Source organism: Notamacropus eugenii, chromosome 3 (assembly GCF_028372415.1).
Source record: "Notamacropus eugenii isolate mMacEug1 chromosome 3, mMacEug1.pri_v2, whole genome shotgun sequence".
In the NCBI taxonomy this organism is placed as follows: Eukaryota; Metazoa; Chordata; class Mammalia; order Diprotodontia; family Macropodidae; genus Notamacropus; species Notamacropus eugenii.
In genome coordinates, this window is record NC_092874.1 from 281,544,848 (window position 1) to 281,559,603 (window position 14,756).

The following is a 14,756-nucleotide window of genomic DNA, read 5'->3' on the forward strand; positions in this document are numbered from 1 at the left end:
GTCAAGAAAATGTGACTTGGGGTCATGAGAGTCAGACATGACTGAGAAAAACAACAACAAAATGTGCTGTCCAGGCGTTGTGCTAAGCCCTGGGGATCCAAGAAAAGGACCAAAAATAGTCTCTGCCGATAAGGAGCTTAAAATCTAATGGAGTTAGACCAAGCAGACAAACCAGTACAAAGCAAGCTATAGACAGGATCAATGCTGTTCCCTTTTCCTTTTGCCTTCAATCTGTCCTCATTTTGTGGTCAAAGTATTTAAACTTGAACTTCAGTATTTGACCTTCAAGTGAATAGCCTGAATTAATTTCTTTTACGTACTGACTGATTTGATCTCTTTGCTCACCAAGTACCTCTCCAAAATCTTCTCCAGCACCAGAAATTGAAAGTCTAACTCTCGAAGCCAAACATGGCTACTTGAAAAACCATAGCTTTGACTATCCAGACTTCTGTCAGCAAGGTGAAGTCTCTGGTTTTTAGTCTGCTGTCTAGATTTGTCTTAGTTTTCCTTCCAAGGAGCAAGTGTCACCATCTGCAGTGATCTTTGAGCCCAAGAATATAAAATCTGACACTGCTTCCATTTCTTCTCCCCTTATTTGTGATGGGACCAGTTGCTAAGATCTTCATTTTTTGGATGTTAATCTCCAAGCCAGCACACCCTCCTCTTTCATCCTCATCAAGAGACTTCCTAATTCCTCTTCACTTTCTGCCATCAGAGTAGTATCATCTACATATTTGCCATGCTGATATTTCTCTTGGCAACCTTAATTTTCACTTTGGATTCATCCAGCCTGCCATTTTGCATGATGTACTTTGTATAGAAGTTAAATAAAGTGACTATATAATAACCTTGTTGTACTTCTTTTCCAGTCTTAAACTAATCAGTTGTTCCATGTTTGGTTCTAACTGTTGCTTCTTGACCCACATACAGGTTCCTCAGGAGACAAGAAAGATGATTTGATACTCCCATCTCTTTGAGGACTTGGCCCATTTTGTTGTGATCTACACAGTTAAAGGCATTAACGTAGTGAGGGGAGCAGAAGTTTTTCTGGCATGCTCTTGCTTTCTCCATAATCCAGCAAATGTTGGCAATTTGTTTTGTATTTCCTGTGCTTCTTCAAAAACCAGCCTGCTCTTTGGTAATTCTCAGGTCACATATTGCTGAAACCTATCTTGTAGAATCTTAAATATAACCTTACTGGTGTATGACATGAGTGCAATTGTTTGATAATATAAACATTGTTTGGCATTGTGCTTCTTTAGAAACTGATCTTTTCCAATCCATAAGACTAACTGACCATTTTGACTAAGATTTCTTAGAATTGAGTATATATACTCTGCTGTTAAGTGTTGACGCAAAACTTAATTTAAAAAAAAGTGGCCACTTTTGAGTTTTCCAAATGTGCTGGCACATTGAGTGCAGCATTTCAACAGCATCATCTTTTAGGATTTAAGTGCTTATCTGAAATTCTATCACTTCCACTAGCCTGATTGTTAGCAGTGCCTTCTAAGACCCACCTGACTTCCTTCTCCAGGATTCCTGGCTCTAGGTCAGTAACCACACCATCCTGGTTATCAGTGACATTAAAATCTTTCTTAGGTAATTCTTCTGTGTTTTCTTGTCACCTCATCTTAATCTCTTCTGATTCTGTTAAGCACCTATCATATTGTCTTTTCTTATGCCCATTTTTTCATGAAACATTGCCTTGATATCTCTGATTTTCTTGAAGAGATTTTTTCTTTCTCATTCTATTGTTTTCTTCTATTTGTTTTCATTGCTAATTTAAGAAAGCCTTTTTAATCTCTTCTTCTTATTCTCTGGAATTCTGTATTCAGGTGGGTATATCCTTCCCTTTCTCCTTTCCCTTTCCTTCTTTTCTCAACTTTTTGCCTTATCAGACAGCCATTTTGGTTTTTTCCCTTCTTTTTCTTTGGAATGTTTGCCTTCTGTACAGTATTGCAAACCTCTATCCAGGCACTCTGTCTACTCGATCTAATCCCTTAAATCTTTCGTCACCTCTACTTTATGTTCATAAGGAATTTCATTTAGGTCATACCTATAGGCCTGATGATTTTCCTTACTTTTTTCAATTTTAAGTCTGACTTTTGCAATAAGAAGCTCATGGTCTGAGCCACAGTCAGTTCCAGGTCTTGTTTTAACTAACTGTATAGAATTTCTCTACCTTTAGCTGCAAAGTATATAATCAGACTGATTTCAGTATTGACTATCTGCTGATGTCCCTGTGTAGCGTCTTTAGTGTTGTTGAGAAAGAATGTTTGCTTTGACCAACTATTATTTTGACAAAATTCCATTAGTCTTTACCTTGCTTCATTTTGTACTCCAAGGCCAAACTTTTCTGTTATTCCAGTTATCTTTTGATTTCCTACTTTAGTATTCTAATCCCCTATGGTGAATGTGACATTTTTTTTTGGTATTATTTCTAGAAGATGTCATAGGTTTTCATAGAATGGATTAACTTTGTCTTCTTCAACATCAGTGGTTGGAACATAGACTTATGTTACTGTGATATTGACTGGTTTGCCTTGAATTCAAACAAATATCATTTGCTCACTTTTGAGATTATGTCCCAGTACTGCTTTTCTCACCCTTTTATCGACTCTGGGTGGCTACTCTGTTTCTTCTAAGGGATTCTTGCCCATAGTAGTCTATACAATGACCACCTGAATTAAATTCCCCCATTCCTGTCCATTTAAGTTTACTAATCACCAAGATGTCAATGTTTAATCTTCCCATCCTTCCAGATTGACCACATCTAGGCATAGCTCATAGTTTCATTGAACTACACAAGCCCATCTGCCATGACAAGGCAGTGATCCGGGATCAATAAGAAATCATTAATAGAGGGAAGGCACTGGAAGTAAGAGGGGTTGGGGAAGGGGAAGGGAAAACCTTCCAGGCATGGGGGACAGCATGGAGCTGAGAGATGGAGGGCCATGTGTGGGATGGCCAGGAGGTCAGTGTTCAGATCAAAGAGCATGTACTGGAGAGGTGGGAGGAGGCTGGGTTAGGAAGGACTTTGAATGTCAAACACAGTGTTTTATGTTTTATGCTGGAAGCATTTTGTCTTTGTATTCCCAGTGCCTGGTATAGTAGGCACATAATAAATGCTGAGTGAGTAAAAGAATTCGTTCCTTCTGAATGTCATGGTCAGTAGTTTTAATAATGATAATTGTGAACACTTCAGTTAAGCAAGCTTTTACCAAGTGCCCTTTATGTGTCAGGCACTGCTAGAGGTGCTGGGATATCACTTAACAAACAAAAATTTATTAAGCACCTACTATGTGTCAGGCACTGGGGATACAAAGGCAAACGTAAAACAGCTCATGCCTGTGTACGTCCACAGAGAAGTAAATGTACAAGCTGCACAAGTAACTTTAGGGAGGGGCCAGCAGAGAGGTCTTGTGTCTAGGAGATTGGGAAGGGCTCTTTCCATGGAGGCAGAGCTGGAGCTGAGGCTTGAAGGATGTGAGAGACAGCCTGGGCAAAGCCAAGGAGATGGTGTGTATGAGGTGGTGTTTTGGCCGAGTACTGTCTCCCTTTGTGTATTTAAAATGAATGCGGATGATCCGTTCTCACTTTGTGTTGGCTTTTGCTTGAACATAATTGCTTCCCCACCATGAATCCTACTTTGCCTTTGATTTGCAGGTTTTTGATGTCCATACCAGGAGCCTGGTAGGAGAAATCCACACCGGTCACAGCAGCGCCATCCAGTATTGCGATTTCTTTCCTAAGAGTCATCTTGCTGTGGTGGCTCTGTCCCACTACTGTGTGGAGGTGAGTTGATGAATCCATTGAATGGGTTGAGCTGTCTCTCCTCAGGCCAGGTGGATGACAGGATCATAATTTTAGAGCTGGAGAGGACCTGAGAGGTCATTGTGTCCTCATCTCTCTCTGTTTAGATGAGGAGATTGAGTCTGAGAGAAGTAGGGTCACACCAATACATATCAGAGGTAAGATGCGAATCTAAGTCCTTCTGACTCCAGGCCTAGCACTTTATTCCCTGCACTCTTGCTGCCTCTGGATGAGAAGGCTTGGCCCCTGATTGGGAATCCCTTGCCACCATTTTGGAGGACATGAAGGGACTCATGGGAACCAAAGGATCAAAATCAGTTATGGAAACTTGCAGCCATGTTTCCCTTGGAAGCAAATCTGTCATTTAGATAGTTTTTCTTTTTCCTGTAAGTGAGGAGAATGAGAGATTTGTGTGGTCTCCTCTTTCCCTCACCAAGATCACCAAGCCCTTTTGTTGAATATAAGTGTCGTGGGAGAGAAAGACGCACATACACATAGCTCCGAACCCACAACCCATAGAACAACTACAAAGAAGTAACTCACGGCGAATTCTGCACCCAGAGGCCACAGAACATTGGAGCGAGGGAGATTTCTGTTCCGGAGAGACCTGCAAACCTCTCGTAAAAGGTCCTTTGGGCTGCGGACTGGGCGCCGGGACTGGGAGCTGAGTACAGCCCTGCCGTGGCCGCGGCACCGAGAGGAACAGATCCGAGCGGGCTTCAGGGACGGGATCTCCAGCGGCCGCACAAGTACCTCCACCCACAGGTGACGGGGGTCTGTGAGAGAGTCCCTTTGGCGGGTCGAGGGGGGAGTGGGGTGCCCCCATGGCTCGGGCCCCCTCGGGAGACAGAAGCTGAGGGGCAGCGGCAGACCAGGGCTCTCCAAGCAGGCAGGAGCCTGGATCCATTGTTGAAGGTCTGTGCATAAACTCCCTGAGGGAACTGAGCCTGAGAGGCAGCCCTGCCCTCACCTGAGCATCTGAATTTAATCTCACACTGAATAGCAGCCCTGCCCCCGCCAAAAGCCCTGAGGCTGGAAGCAGCATTTGAATCTCAGACCCCAAACACTGGCTGGGAGGATCAGGAGGTGAGGTGGGTGTGAGGAAAATATTCAGAGGTCAAGTCACTGGCTGGGAAAATGCCCAGAAAAGGGAAAAGAAATAAGACTATAGAAGGTTACTTTCTTGGTGAACAGCCATTTCCTCCCTTCCTTTCTGATGAGGAAGAACAATGCTTACCATCAGGCAAAGACACAGAAATCAAGGCTTCTGTGTCCCAGCCCACTCAATGGGCACAGGCCATGGAAGAGCTCAAAAAGAATTTTGAAAATCAAGTTAGAGAGGTGGAGGAAAAGCTGGGAAGAGAAATGAGAGACATGAAGTCAAAGCATGGCTCCCTGCTAAAGGAGACCCAAAAAAATGTTGAAGAAAATAACACCTTGAAAACTAGCCTAACTCAATTGGCAAAAGAGGTTCAAAAAGCCAATGAGGAGAAGAATGCTTTCAAAAGCAGAATTAGCCAAATGGAAAAGGAGATTCAAAAGCTCACTGAAGAAAATAGTTCTTTCAAAATTAGAATGGAACAGATGGAGGCTAATGACTTTATGAGAAACCAAGAAATCACAAAACAAAACCAAAAGAATGAAAAAATGGAAGATAATGTGAAATATCTCATTGGAAAAACAACTGACCTGGAAAATAGAGCCAGGAGAGACAATTTAAAAATTATGGGCCTACCTGAAAGCCATGATCAGAAAAAGAGCCTAGACATCATCTTTCATGAAATTATCAAGGAAAACTGCCCTGAGATTCTAGAACCAGAGGGCAAAATAAATATTCAAGGAATCCACAGAACACCGCCTGAAAGAGATCCAAAAAGAGAAACTCCTAGGAACATTGTGGCCAAATTCCAGAACTCCCAGGTGAAAGAGAAAATATTGCAAGCAGCTAGAAAGAAACAATTCAAGTATTGTGGAAATACAATCAGGATAACACAAGATCTAGCAGCTTCTACATTAAGGGATCGAAGGGCATGGAATAGGATATTCCAGAAGTCAAAGGAACTAGGACTAAAACCAAGAATCACCTACCCAGCAAAACTGAGTATAATACTTCAGGGGAAAAATTGGTCTTTCAATGAAATAGAGGATTTTCAAGCATTCTTGATGAAAAGACCAGAGCTGAAAAGAAAATTTGACTTCCAAACACAAGAATGAAGAGAACCATGAAAAGGTGAACAGCAAAGAGAAGTCATAAGGGACTTACTAAAGTTGAACTGTTTACATTCCTACATGGAAAGACAATATTTGTAACTCTTGAAACATTTCAGTATCTGGGTACTGGGTGGGATTACACACACACACATGCACACACGCACACACACATAGAGACAGAGTGCACAGAGTGAATTGAAGAGGATGGGATCATATCTTAAAAAAAAATGAAATCAAGCAGTGAGAGAGAAAGATATTGGGAGGAGAAAGGGAGAATTGAATGGGGCAAATTATCTCTCATAAAAGAGGCAAGCAAAAGACTCATTAGTGGAGGGATAAAGAGGGGAGGTGAGAGAAAAACATGAAGTCTACTCTCATCACGTTCCACTAAAGGAAAGAATAAAATGCCTACTCATCTTGGTATGAAAACCTATCTTACAATACAGGAAAGTGGAGGATAAGGGGATAAGCAGAGTGGGGGGGGATGATAGAAGGGAGGGCATGGGGAGGAGAGTGCAATTTGAGGTCAACACTCATGGGGAGGGATAGGATCAAAAGAGAATAGAAGTAATGGGGGACAGGATAGGATGGAGGGAAATATAGTTAGTCCTATACAACACAACTATTATGGAAGTCATTTGCAAAACTACACAGATTTGGCCTATATTGAATTGCTTGCCTTCCAAAGGGAAGGGGTGGAGAGGGAGGGAGCTAAAGAAGTTGGAACTCAAAGTGTTAGGATCAACTGTAATGTTCTTACCACTAGGAAATAAGAAATACAGGTAAAGGGGTATAGAAAGCTATCTGGCCCTACAGGACAAAAGAGAAGACAGAGACAAGGGCAGAGAGGGATGATAGAAGAGAGAGCAGATTGGTCATAGGGGCAATTAGAATGCTTGGCGTTTGGGGGGGGAGGGGAGAAAAGGGGAAAAATTTGTAACCCAAAATTTTGTGAAAATGAATGTTAAAAGCTAAATAAAAAAAAAAAAAAGTGTCGTGGGAGTGAGGACCATTTTTCACTTTTGTCTCTGTGTCCCCTGGATCTAGTCTAGTCCCCAGCCTGTATTAGGCACTTCATGGGCTTCTCTTGACCCGAACAAGAAGAGTTTTAGTTGTTTTTGGTCCTCCACGTGTTTGAGAGAAAGTGGAGTGAATGGTTTTGGTTCTCAGCTAAAAGCTGGTAGTGGTGGTTTATTGAAATGTAAAGCCTGTTGGGGTACTTCAAGGAAGACTTAAAACTTGAACTCCAAGCTTATGTGGAGAACGGCTCTGCTGGCTCCTCTCCATAGAACAAAGCATAGTTTTGGTTAAATAATGTTGGTGCTTCAAGGAGAGAAGTGAAGACTCCTGAGTCCTGTTCAGATTTCCCAAGTGGCTGAGAAGGGCAAGCAGGCAAGGCAGAGAGCTGAAATGGGGGAGGGCAGAGGAGAAGGGGCCTCAGCATCTGCTTGTGGACTTTGTGCTCTCCTGAGAGCTGTGCCTGGAAGAGTGCCTGGTAGGGCCCTGAGCCCGGGCTGCTTTGTGGCCAGACCTGCCTGCTGAGCTGTTCTGCTCCTTTCCTGAAATGAGAATGAATTTCTTGCCATTGTCACAGCCCAGGGACTGCTCAGGAAGGCTGGTCTTGCTGAGCTCCCTATTCCTTTCTTTCATCTTAGTTTTCAGTGCAGATTTTTTTCTTTTTTCTATTGCACCTACCAGTCGTACCCCAACATATGATGTAGGAATGTAACAGAACAAAAAGGAGGATTCTATAGGAAACCATGAGCTTCAGTTAGTCAGCAGGTGTCTGTTAAATGCTTACTGTGTGTTAGCTACTGTGCTAAGTATTGGAGATCCAAAGAAAATCAAATTTCCCCTCCCCCAGACACCGCTCTGAAAAAGCTCACGTTCTAATGGGGAGACAAGGTGCAGCAGATTGTACTTAGAAGGTACATGTGGTGTAAATGAGATGTGCCTTTTGGTGGCTTAACAGAAGAGGGATTGAAGAGAGACTCAGAGCAGGCCACCTCACCAGCAGGTTGTTGCAATAGTTCAGGTGTAAGGGGTTGAAGGCCTGCAGCAGGATGGGGGCTGTGACACCTGAGAGGAGGGGACATTTTTGAGAGAGGCTGTAAAGCTAGGAGAGGAGAGCCAAGATCCTGAGTGACTGGGAAGGTAGGGGTGCCATTGACAGTAACAGGGGCTTTGAGAAGAAGGGAGGGTTTGGGGAAAGGACAACAGGAGTGTTCCATTCAGAAATGTTGGTTTTGAAATGTCTAGAGGATATGCAGGACATATCCTGTGTCTTCTAGGCAGCTGGTGACTCAAGATTAGAACTCAGAAGAGAGGTTCGGGCTGGACTAGAACTGAGAATCACCCACCCCAAAATGATCATTGATTCCTTTGAAGCTAATAAGATCATTCTTGGGGAGGAGAGAAGAAGGCCGAGGGCAGGCCCTTGGGGGATAGCCCCAGAGGAAGAGCTGGTAGAGGAGATTGAGAAGGAGCCATCAGACAGTTAGTCATTGGGATTTCTGTTGCACTTCAAGGTTTCAAAGTGATTCATGTATTTAATCCTTCCAGTAGCCCTGTGAAGTAGGTGCCGTTATCATCCCCATTTTACAGTTATAGAAACTGAGGCAGACAGCTTAAGTGTCACACAAGGGCCAGGTAGGAACTCAGGTCTTGTTGACTCCAAGCCCAGAGCTCTGTCCACTAGGGTGGCCCCTAGAATCGAGGAAGAATGATGTCACGGAAATCTAGGGAAGTGAGAGAATCCAGGAGGACAAGAGGAGGCAGCAGTGCCTGAGGCTGCACAGAGGTCAGTGAAGATGAGGACTGACAAACGGTCGTTGGATGGTCTGCAGCTTGTTTTTATAATGGGCTCATTCTGTTTAACGAGGGAGCAACAAGACTGTTCTGTTTGTGTCCCTTCAGAATGTTTGAACTTTCTTTTATTGGTGGAAATGACTGCAGTTTTCGCCTGCTCCTCCCCCAGCCTCCTCCCGGTTCCTGAATTAGGGCTTCCTGTGACGGAGTGAACATTTGAAGTGAAGAAATTTCAGTTACTAGAATATGTCAGGCTTGGGAAATTGGGAAAATTTTCCCATTTAACAGCACTAACAGCTCACATTTCTGTAACACTTTATAAGGTTTATAGACTGTATGTGTGTGGATATGCATTTGTTGTTGTTAGTCATTTTGGCTGTGTCTGACTCTTTGTGACACCATTCGGGTAACTGGGAGAGAAGGTATGCAGGTACCAAAGTTAGTGGCCACCTCCAGGCCATTGAAAGGACCTTGTGTCCATGAAGCCAGACTCTTAGCCCTGCTCTGGAGAGCCGCTACTTTATTGCTGCCTGTTCTCAGCTCACAGTGCAATAGTCTGTGCTTGATAGTGAGCAAGCTTAGCTTTGTGCAGACTGGTGGCTGCCGCGACTCCACAGCCACTGTGGCCCTGCTTTGTTGGCCGTCGTTGTCCAGCATTTACAGCGGCCCTCGGTCCTCCTCGGCCCTGCTTTCTTGGTTATCGTCATCGCTGCTGGCGTTCACAGCAGCCGTATGTCCTCATCTTGCCCCTGCTCTCCTCGTTTGCCGTCGTTGCTAGCATTCATGTTGTGCTTTTAGGTTTGCAAAGTGCTTCACACTTGTCTTTTCATCCGGTTCTTACAGCTCTGGATGGTAGGCGATGTTCTTTTCCATCTTACAGACATGGAAAGAGGCTCAGGGGCAGTGACCCTGTGTGCCCAGGAACCCACAACTAGTAAGTGTCTGAGGCCAGGTTCAAACTCTTCACATTTCATGACTTCAAGTCCAACTTCCTGTCTATTGTGCCCAGTTGCTGCCACTTTCTGACTTTGTTCATTGCCTTGGGTTGGCCCCAGACCAGCATGGAGCCTTCCCTTAAGGCATAGGCCACAGTTAGCCCTTCCCAGTGACCTGACCCTGCGGATGTCAGTGAGCTGTGAGGAACACACCTCTCCCTTGGAGGAGCAGAGAAAGGACACCCCCTGCTGAGAGGGAGGGAGTGAGGCCCAAGAACCTTCTGCTTTATAGGAGCTTGCATGGCACTTGCTCAGAGAGTTCTTCCTCATGAGAACGAATATACACGTAAGAGTCGGCAGGTGCCACAAAGCCCAAGTATTGCTGAGGAAAGCATGAACAATGTCTGTGAGAAGACTCCTATGGCAAGGATGCCAGCCGTACACCAGGACCCAGGCAGCTTGGTATGGGGGAGAATGCTGGAGTTGGCGTCAGAAAACTTGGGGGCAATGTCCAGTCCCAGCTCTGCTGCTTTCTGTATGTGTATTTGGTCACAACCTCTCAGGTCCCAGCTTGCTTGTCCAGCAGGCTCACTGGGTTGAGTGCTGGGGAGCATATACTCTAATGAGATACAAGAAGAAAAGGGAGCTGAAATGTCAGGGTTGGGGAATATGGAGGAGAGGGAGAAGGTACCTCTACAGGGGTGTGGCAGCAAAATCTAGGAAAGTCAGAAACCCAGCCAGGAGGGGAATGAATCCTGTCCAGCTTGGATCCATCCCTAAAATGGAGGCCCCAGAGGGAACTTACTGATGGGAGAAGGGGGCTGACCTGGTGGAGAGGTGCCCTAGAATTAGAAGGCTGCTGAGTTGTGGTGCTGAAGATGGCGGAGTCAGAAGCATGTCTGGAAAATGGGCACGAAGCTGCTTGGGTGACCTACCTCCCAGGGTTGTTACATGGAAAGTATGTGTCAAGCTGAAGGCCCTTTTGAAATGTGAGTCATCATGCTTATCCCAGAGTCTTCCCTGAGCATCCCTGAGCTGTGCACTGCCTCCCCGAGGTTTGTCAGGGAGTGTGGACTAGATCCCCAGTGAGAAATCACAGCGATGGATGGACAGGTAGAAAGGAAGGTTGATAGATGGAAGAGATGGAGATAGACAGGGAAGTGGGTAGAGCATTTAAGTGCTTATCATATGCTAGGCATGTTTCCATATTGTTTCTCCCAATAAAATGTAAATTCCTTTTGGGGAGATACTTTGATTTCTGTTTTTATGTTTCCCAGCAGTTAATCCAGTGGCTGGTAGACTGTCCATGTTTCAGAGGCATACAACAGTGAGATCAGCACAATGACTCTGTAGACCTAGTCCTGAATACGTGTTTGTGGGTTGATTGATTGGATAGTTGAACTATAGATGCCTTCTCCTCCCAAGCTCCCTGACTTGACTGGGAGGCCTCCCCTCTCCTGCTTCCCTAGAGGGGTCTTTTAAGCTTTCAGAGAAACTAAGGGTAACGCTACATAAAACACTGGGCCTTCCTTGGTCTGTTGGGTTACAAGTAAGACCAGAATGAGTGTGATATTTTAAAGGAGATCTGTAGATTATGAGATGAATCCGGTTACCTTAAGGCAGCTAGGTGGTGGTGTGCAAAGAGTATTGGACTTGGAGTAAGGAAGATGTGAGTTCAGATCCTGTCTCCCATGCTTGATAGCTTTGTGACCCTTTGTAAGTCTCTTGACCTCTGCCTCAGTTTTTTCATCTGTACAGTGGGGCTGATCATAATGCCTACCTCTCAGGGGTGTTGTGAGGATCAAATGGGAGAGTTGTAAAGTGTTTTAAGAACCTTAAAGTGCCAGCTTTCTTCTTATCGTTATCATTCTCATCATTATGCTGTCTCGGAATGGCATAACACAGGGAAAAATTTTATACTCCAAGTCCTACAGAACTCATTGAGTACAGAACATGGAAAAAGTCCTCCCCTTTTTTTTTTTAAATTTTAATTCATGTCAGTTCTGAAAGCCTGAAGCATGACTATTCAAATTCTAATGATGGGAGCTCTGGCATACAGGGTATTGTATGAGGCTGGTGTGTAGATGATTAATTTACGGGGAGAGATGGGCCAGAGCAAAAGGGAGCTGGAAGCCGATGCTGAAATGCCTGGCCCTGGAGACTGTAGGGACAGCACAGGCTCCTACCTTGGATTATCTTCCTCATCTCTGCCTCTATGTCTTTGCCTTGTAGTTATGGAATACAGATGTAGGCTTAAAAGTAGCGGACTGCCGAGGACACCTGAGTTGGGTTCACTGTGTGGCGTTTTCTCCTGATGGATCTTCATTTTTGACGTCTTCTGATGATCAGACAATCAGGGTGAGTCACCTCAGGTTTTCATTTCTAGAAGATTTGTGAGGCCTCCGTTTCCTGCAAACTGAGAAACTGCTGGCATGTGTTGCTCAGCTCTTGACAATTATATTTCAGATAGATTTGCTTGGCCCAGTTCTGAAGATTTTGAGATTTTTTGCAAGGCTTAGGAGTGACATGGGATATAACTCCCCTCAAAGGATATAGCAGTTTTTCCAAATGAGGTAATAATTGTAAAGTGCTTAGCACAGTGATAAGAGGTGCTTTGTAAATGCTGTTATTATTAACCATAATCATTGGTTCACCCTTGGGCTTTCTGGAGCTTGTGAGAGCTGGTTCTAGAGTTTGAGTCAGAGTTTTATGGTTTCGTTTGATCATTTTCAAATGGTCCCATTTTGATTATTTATAGACATAGAGTTGATGTTTTTCAGTAAACATTTTAAAAGCCTTGTTTGTACCATAATCAAAGACCAAGCATTTCTCATTACATGACTATAGAAGATGTGATCTTTTATCAGATGGAGCTGTAACCTCCATCGTTCATGCAGATCTCAGCCTATTTCCACTTTCTTATCCTATATCATCATTCGTGTCTCATTCCTTCCATAAATCCTTGAGAAGCAGTCTGTCCAGCCTTCTTCCCCTTTCTTGGCTTTGCCTGGATACCAGGCACATGGACCGTTCATCACTTCTCCTCACTCACCACTTGATCAGTTCATCTTCTTTTCCAGTTCTACATCTCTCCTTTACACAGAGATGTCATTTATATGGCTTCTCCCATAGAAGACAGACCCAGGTTTACCTCTGCTTTGTAATGCCTTCTTTCTTTTCTTTTTCCTTCCTTCCTTCCTTCCTTCCTTCCTTCCTTCCTTCCTTCCTTCCTTCCTTCCTTCCTTCCTTCCTTCTTCCCTCCCTCCCTCCCTCCCTCCCTCTCTCCCTCTCTCTCTCTCTCCCTCTCTTCCTCTCTTCCTCTCTTCCTCTCTTTCTCCTTCCCTTTCTTCCTTCCTTCTTGTCTTTTTTCTTCTCACTTTCTCTCTCTTCCCCTCCCCTTTCCCCCTTTACTCTCTCACTCCTCTTTTCCCCCTTTCTTTCCTTCCTCATTTATTTACTTAATTGCTTACTTAAATATCTAATCATTCATCCATTCATTTATCTGTCTATTGATTAATTAAATTCACATATTTATTTTAACCAGCTTTGGGAGACAAGAAAAGTGTGTAAAAATTCAGCCATCATGTTAAAGCAGGAAGTAGATGTTGTATTCCAAGAGGACGAAGTGATGATTCTTGCAGTTGACAACGTACAACGCCTACAGGTGAGTAGTTCTTTAAAAAATATGGATCAGAAAAGAAGTTTTCAGATTCATCCCATCCAATTTATAGATATGTTTCTTCTGTTTCTGAATTCTGTTTTGGGGTTCTACCTTGCACATAGTAGATGCTCAATAAATACATATTGGTTGTATGAATGAATAATACCTCAGTGCTACAAGGGTCCACCATGGCTTCATCAGTGTGGGAAATCTCCTGGGAACTTTTCTTGTGTTATGGACTTATTTGTTAGTGCCTGGGAAACCAATGGACCCTTCTCAGTTATGCTTTTAAATGCACAAGTTAAAATACATAGGAAACCAATTATGTTGAAATAAATAAGTAATTTTTTTTTTACATTCAAATTCTTAGACCTCCTTGAAATCTATCTGTTGACCCCTTAGGGTCTGTGGACTCCAGGTCAGGAACCTCTGATATAGAGCTTTGTAAGTGGTCTTTAAGATTTGCAGAGGCTAAAAAATTTAGCATCTGGTGGTCAGCCTTTTGGTGCTAAGCCTTTCCAAATTTTGCCACACTAGTTCATAAACAACAGCTGTCCAATCCATCATTAGGCTTGTCCTTGAAACTTTTTCAGCTTGGGGTAAGACCTACTATAGATCTCTCCACTACTGGCATAGCCTATGAGAACCCTGGGTCCTGTCAATACTGTGATGAGGCATTCTATTGGCCATTGTAGGAAGCTGCATTGAGTCTTTCAGGTCATGAGGGCAAATGTGAAAGAGTTGGTTATCCTATCAATGACTTTTTCGGAAGTGCCTGCAATTTCATCCAAAATAGTATCCCTTAATCTGGGGGCTGTGCACTTAAAAAAATGTCTTGGCAACTGAATTTCAACATAGTTACTTTCCTTTTAAATCTTATTCCTTAAGAAGGGATCCATATGTTACACCAGACTAAAGGCTAAAGTGAGGGATCCAGGACATACAACCCCTCCTCGCCAAAAACCCTAGTTTGATCTGGTGCAGCCACTCTTAGTGCTCTGTCTGCTTATACATGCTCCCTTTTCCAGTTGGTTTTTCATGTAGCTATGAAGAAAATACCACTGTAGTCCAGATCTGATTCTCATTTCCCTGTTCAAGAATTGACAATGACTTCCTATTACCTGTAAGATAAAAAAGAAAAAACCCTCATCCTCTTCTGTTCGCCATTTAAACTCTTCACAGTCTGGCTTCATGAGGTAGAAAGAGTCTCGTCAGTCAATTGGGATTTGAACACTGGTTCTGCCATTTACAGGGTCAGCTGTAGGACCTTGGGAAGGAAACAAGCATTTGTTAAGTGTCTACCTTGTGCCAGGCACTGTAATGTTGTC

At 43.7% G+C, this 14,756-nt stretch overlaps 1 protein-coding gene across 4 annotated transcripts in view; it reads left to right on the forward strand.

Moving 5' to 3' along the window:
* Positions 1-14,756, forward strand: part of APAF1 (apoptotic peptidase activating factor 1) — a 93,374-nt gene that overhangs the window by 45,816 nt on the left and 32,802 nt on the right. For 3 of the 4 annotated variants that reach the window (XM_072655653.1, XM_072655654.1, XM_072655652.1), the window contains 3 exons: positions 3,667-3,795; positions 12,000-12,125; positions 13,312-13,431. In XM_072655653.1, coding sequence (XP_072511754.1) covers positions 3,667-3,795; positions 12,000-12,125; positions 13,312-13,431 — 375 coding nt within the window. Of the gene's footprint in view, positions 1-3,666; positions 3,796-4,374; positions 4,538-11,999; positions 12,126-13,311; positions 13,432-14,756 lie in introns of those variants that run through there. The other variant, XM_072655655.1, reaches the window with a different exon arrangement.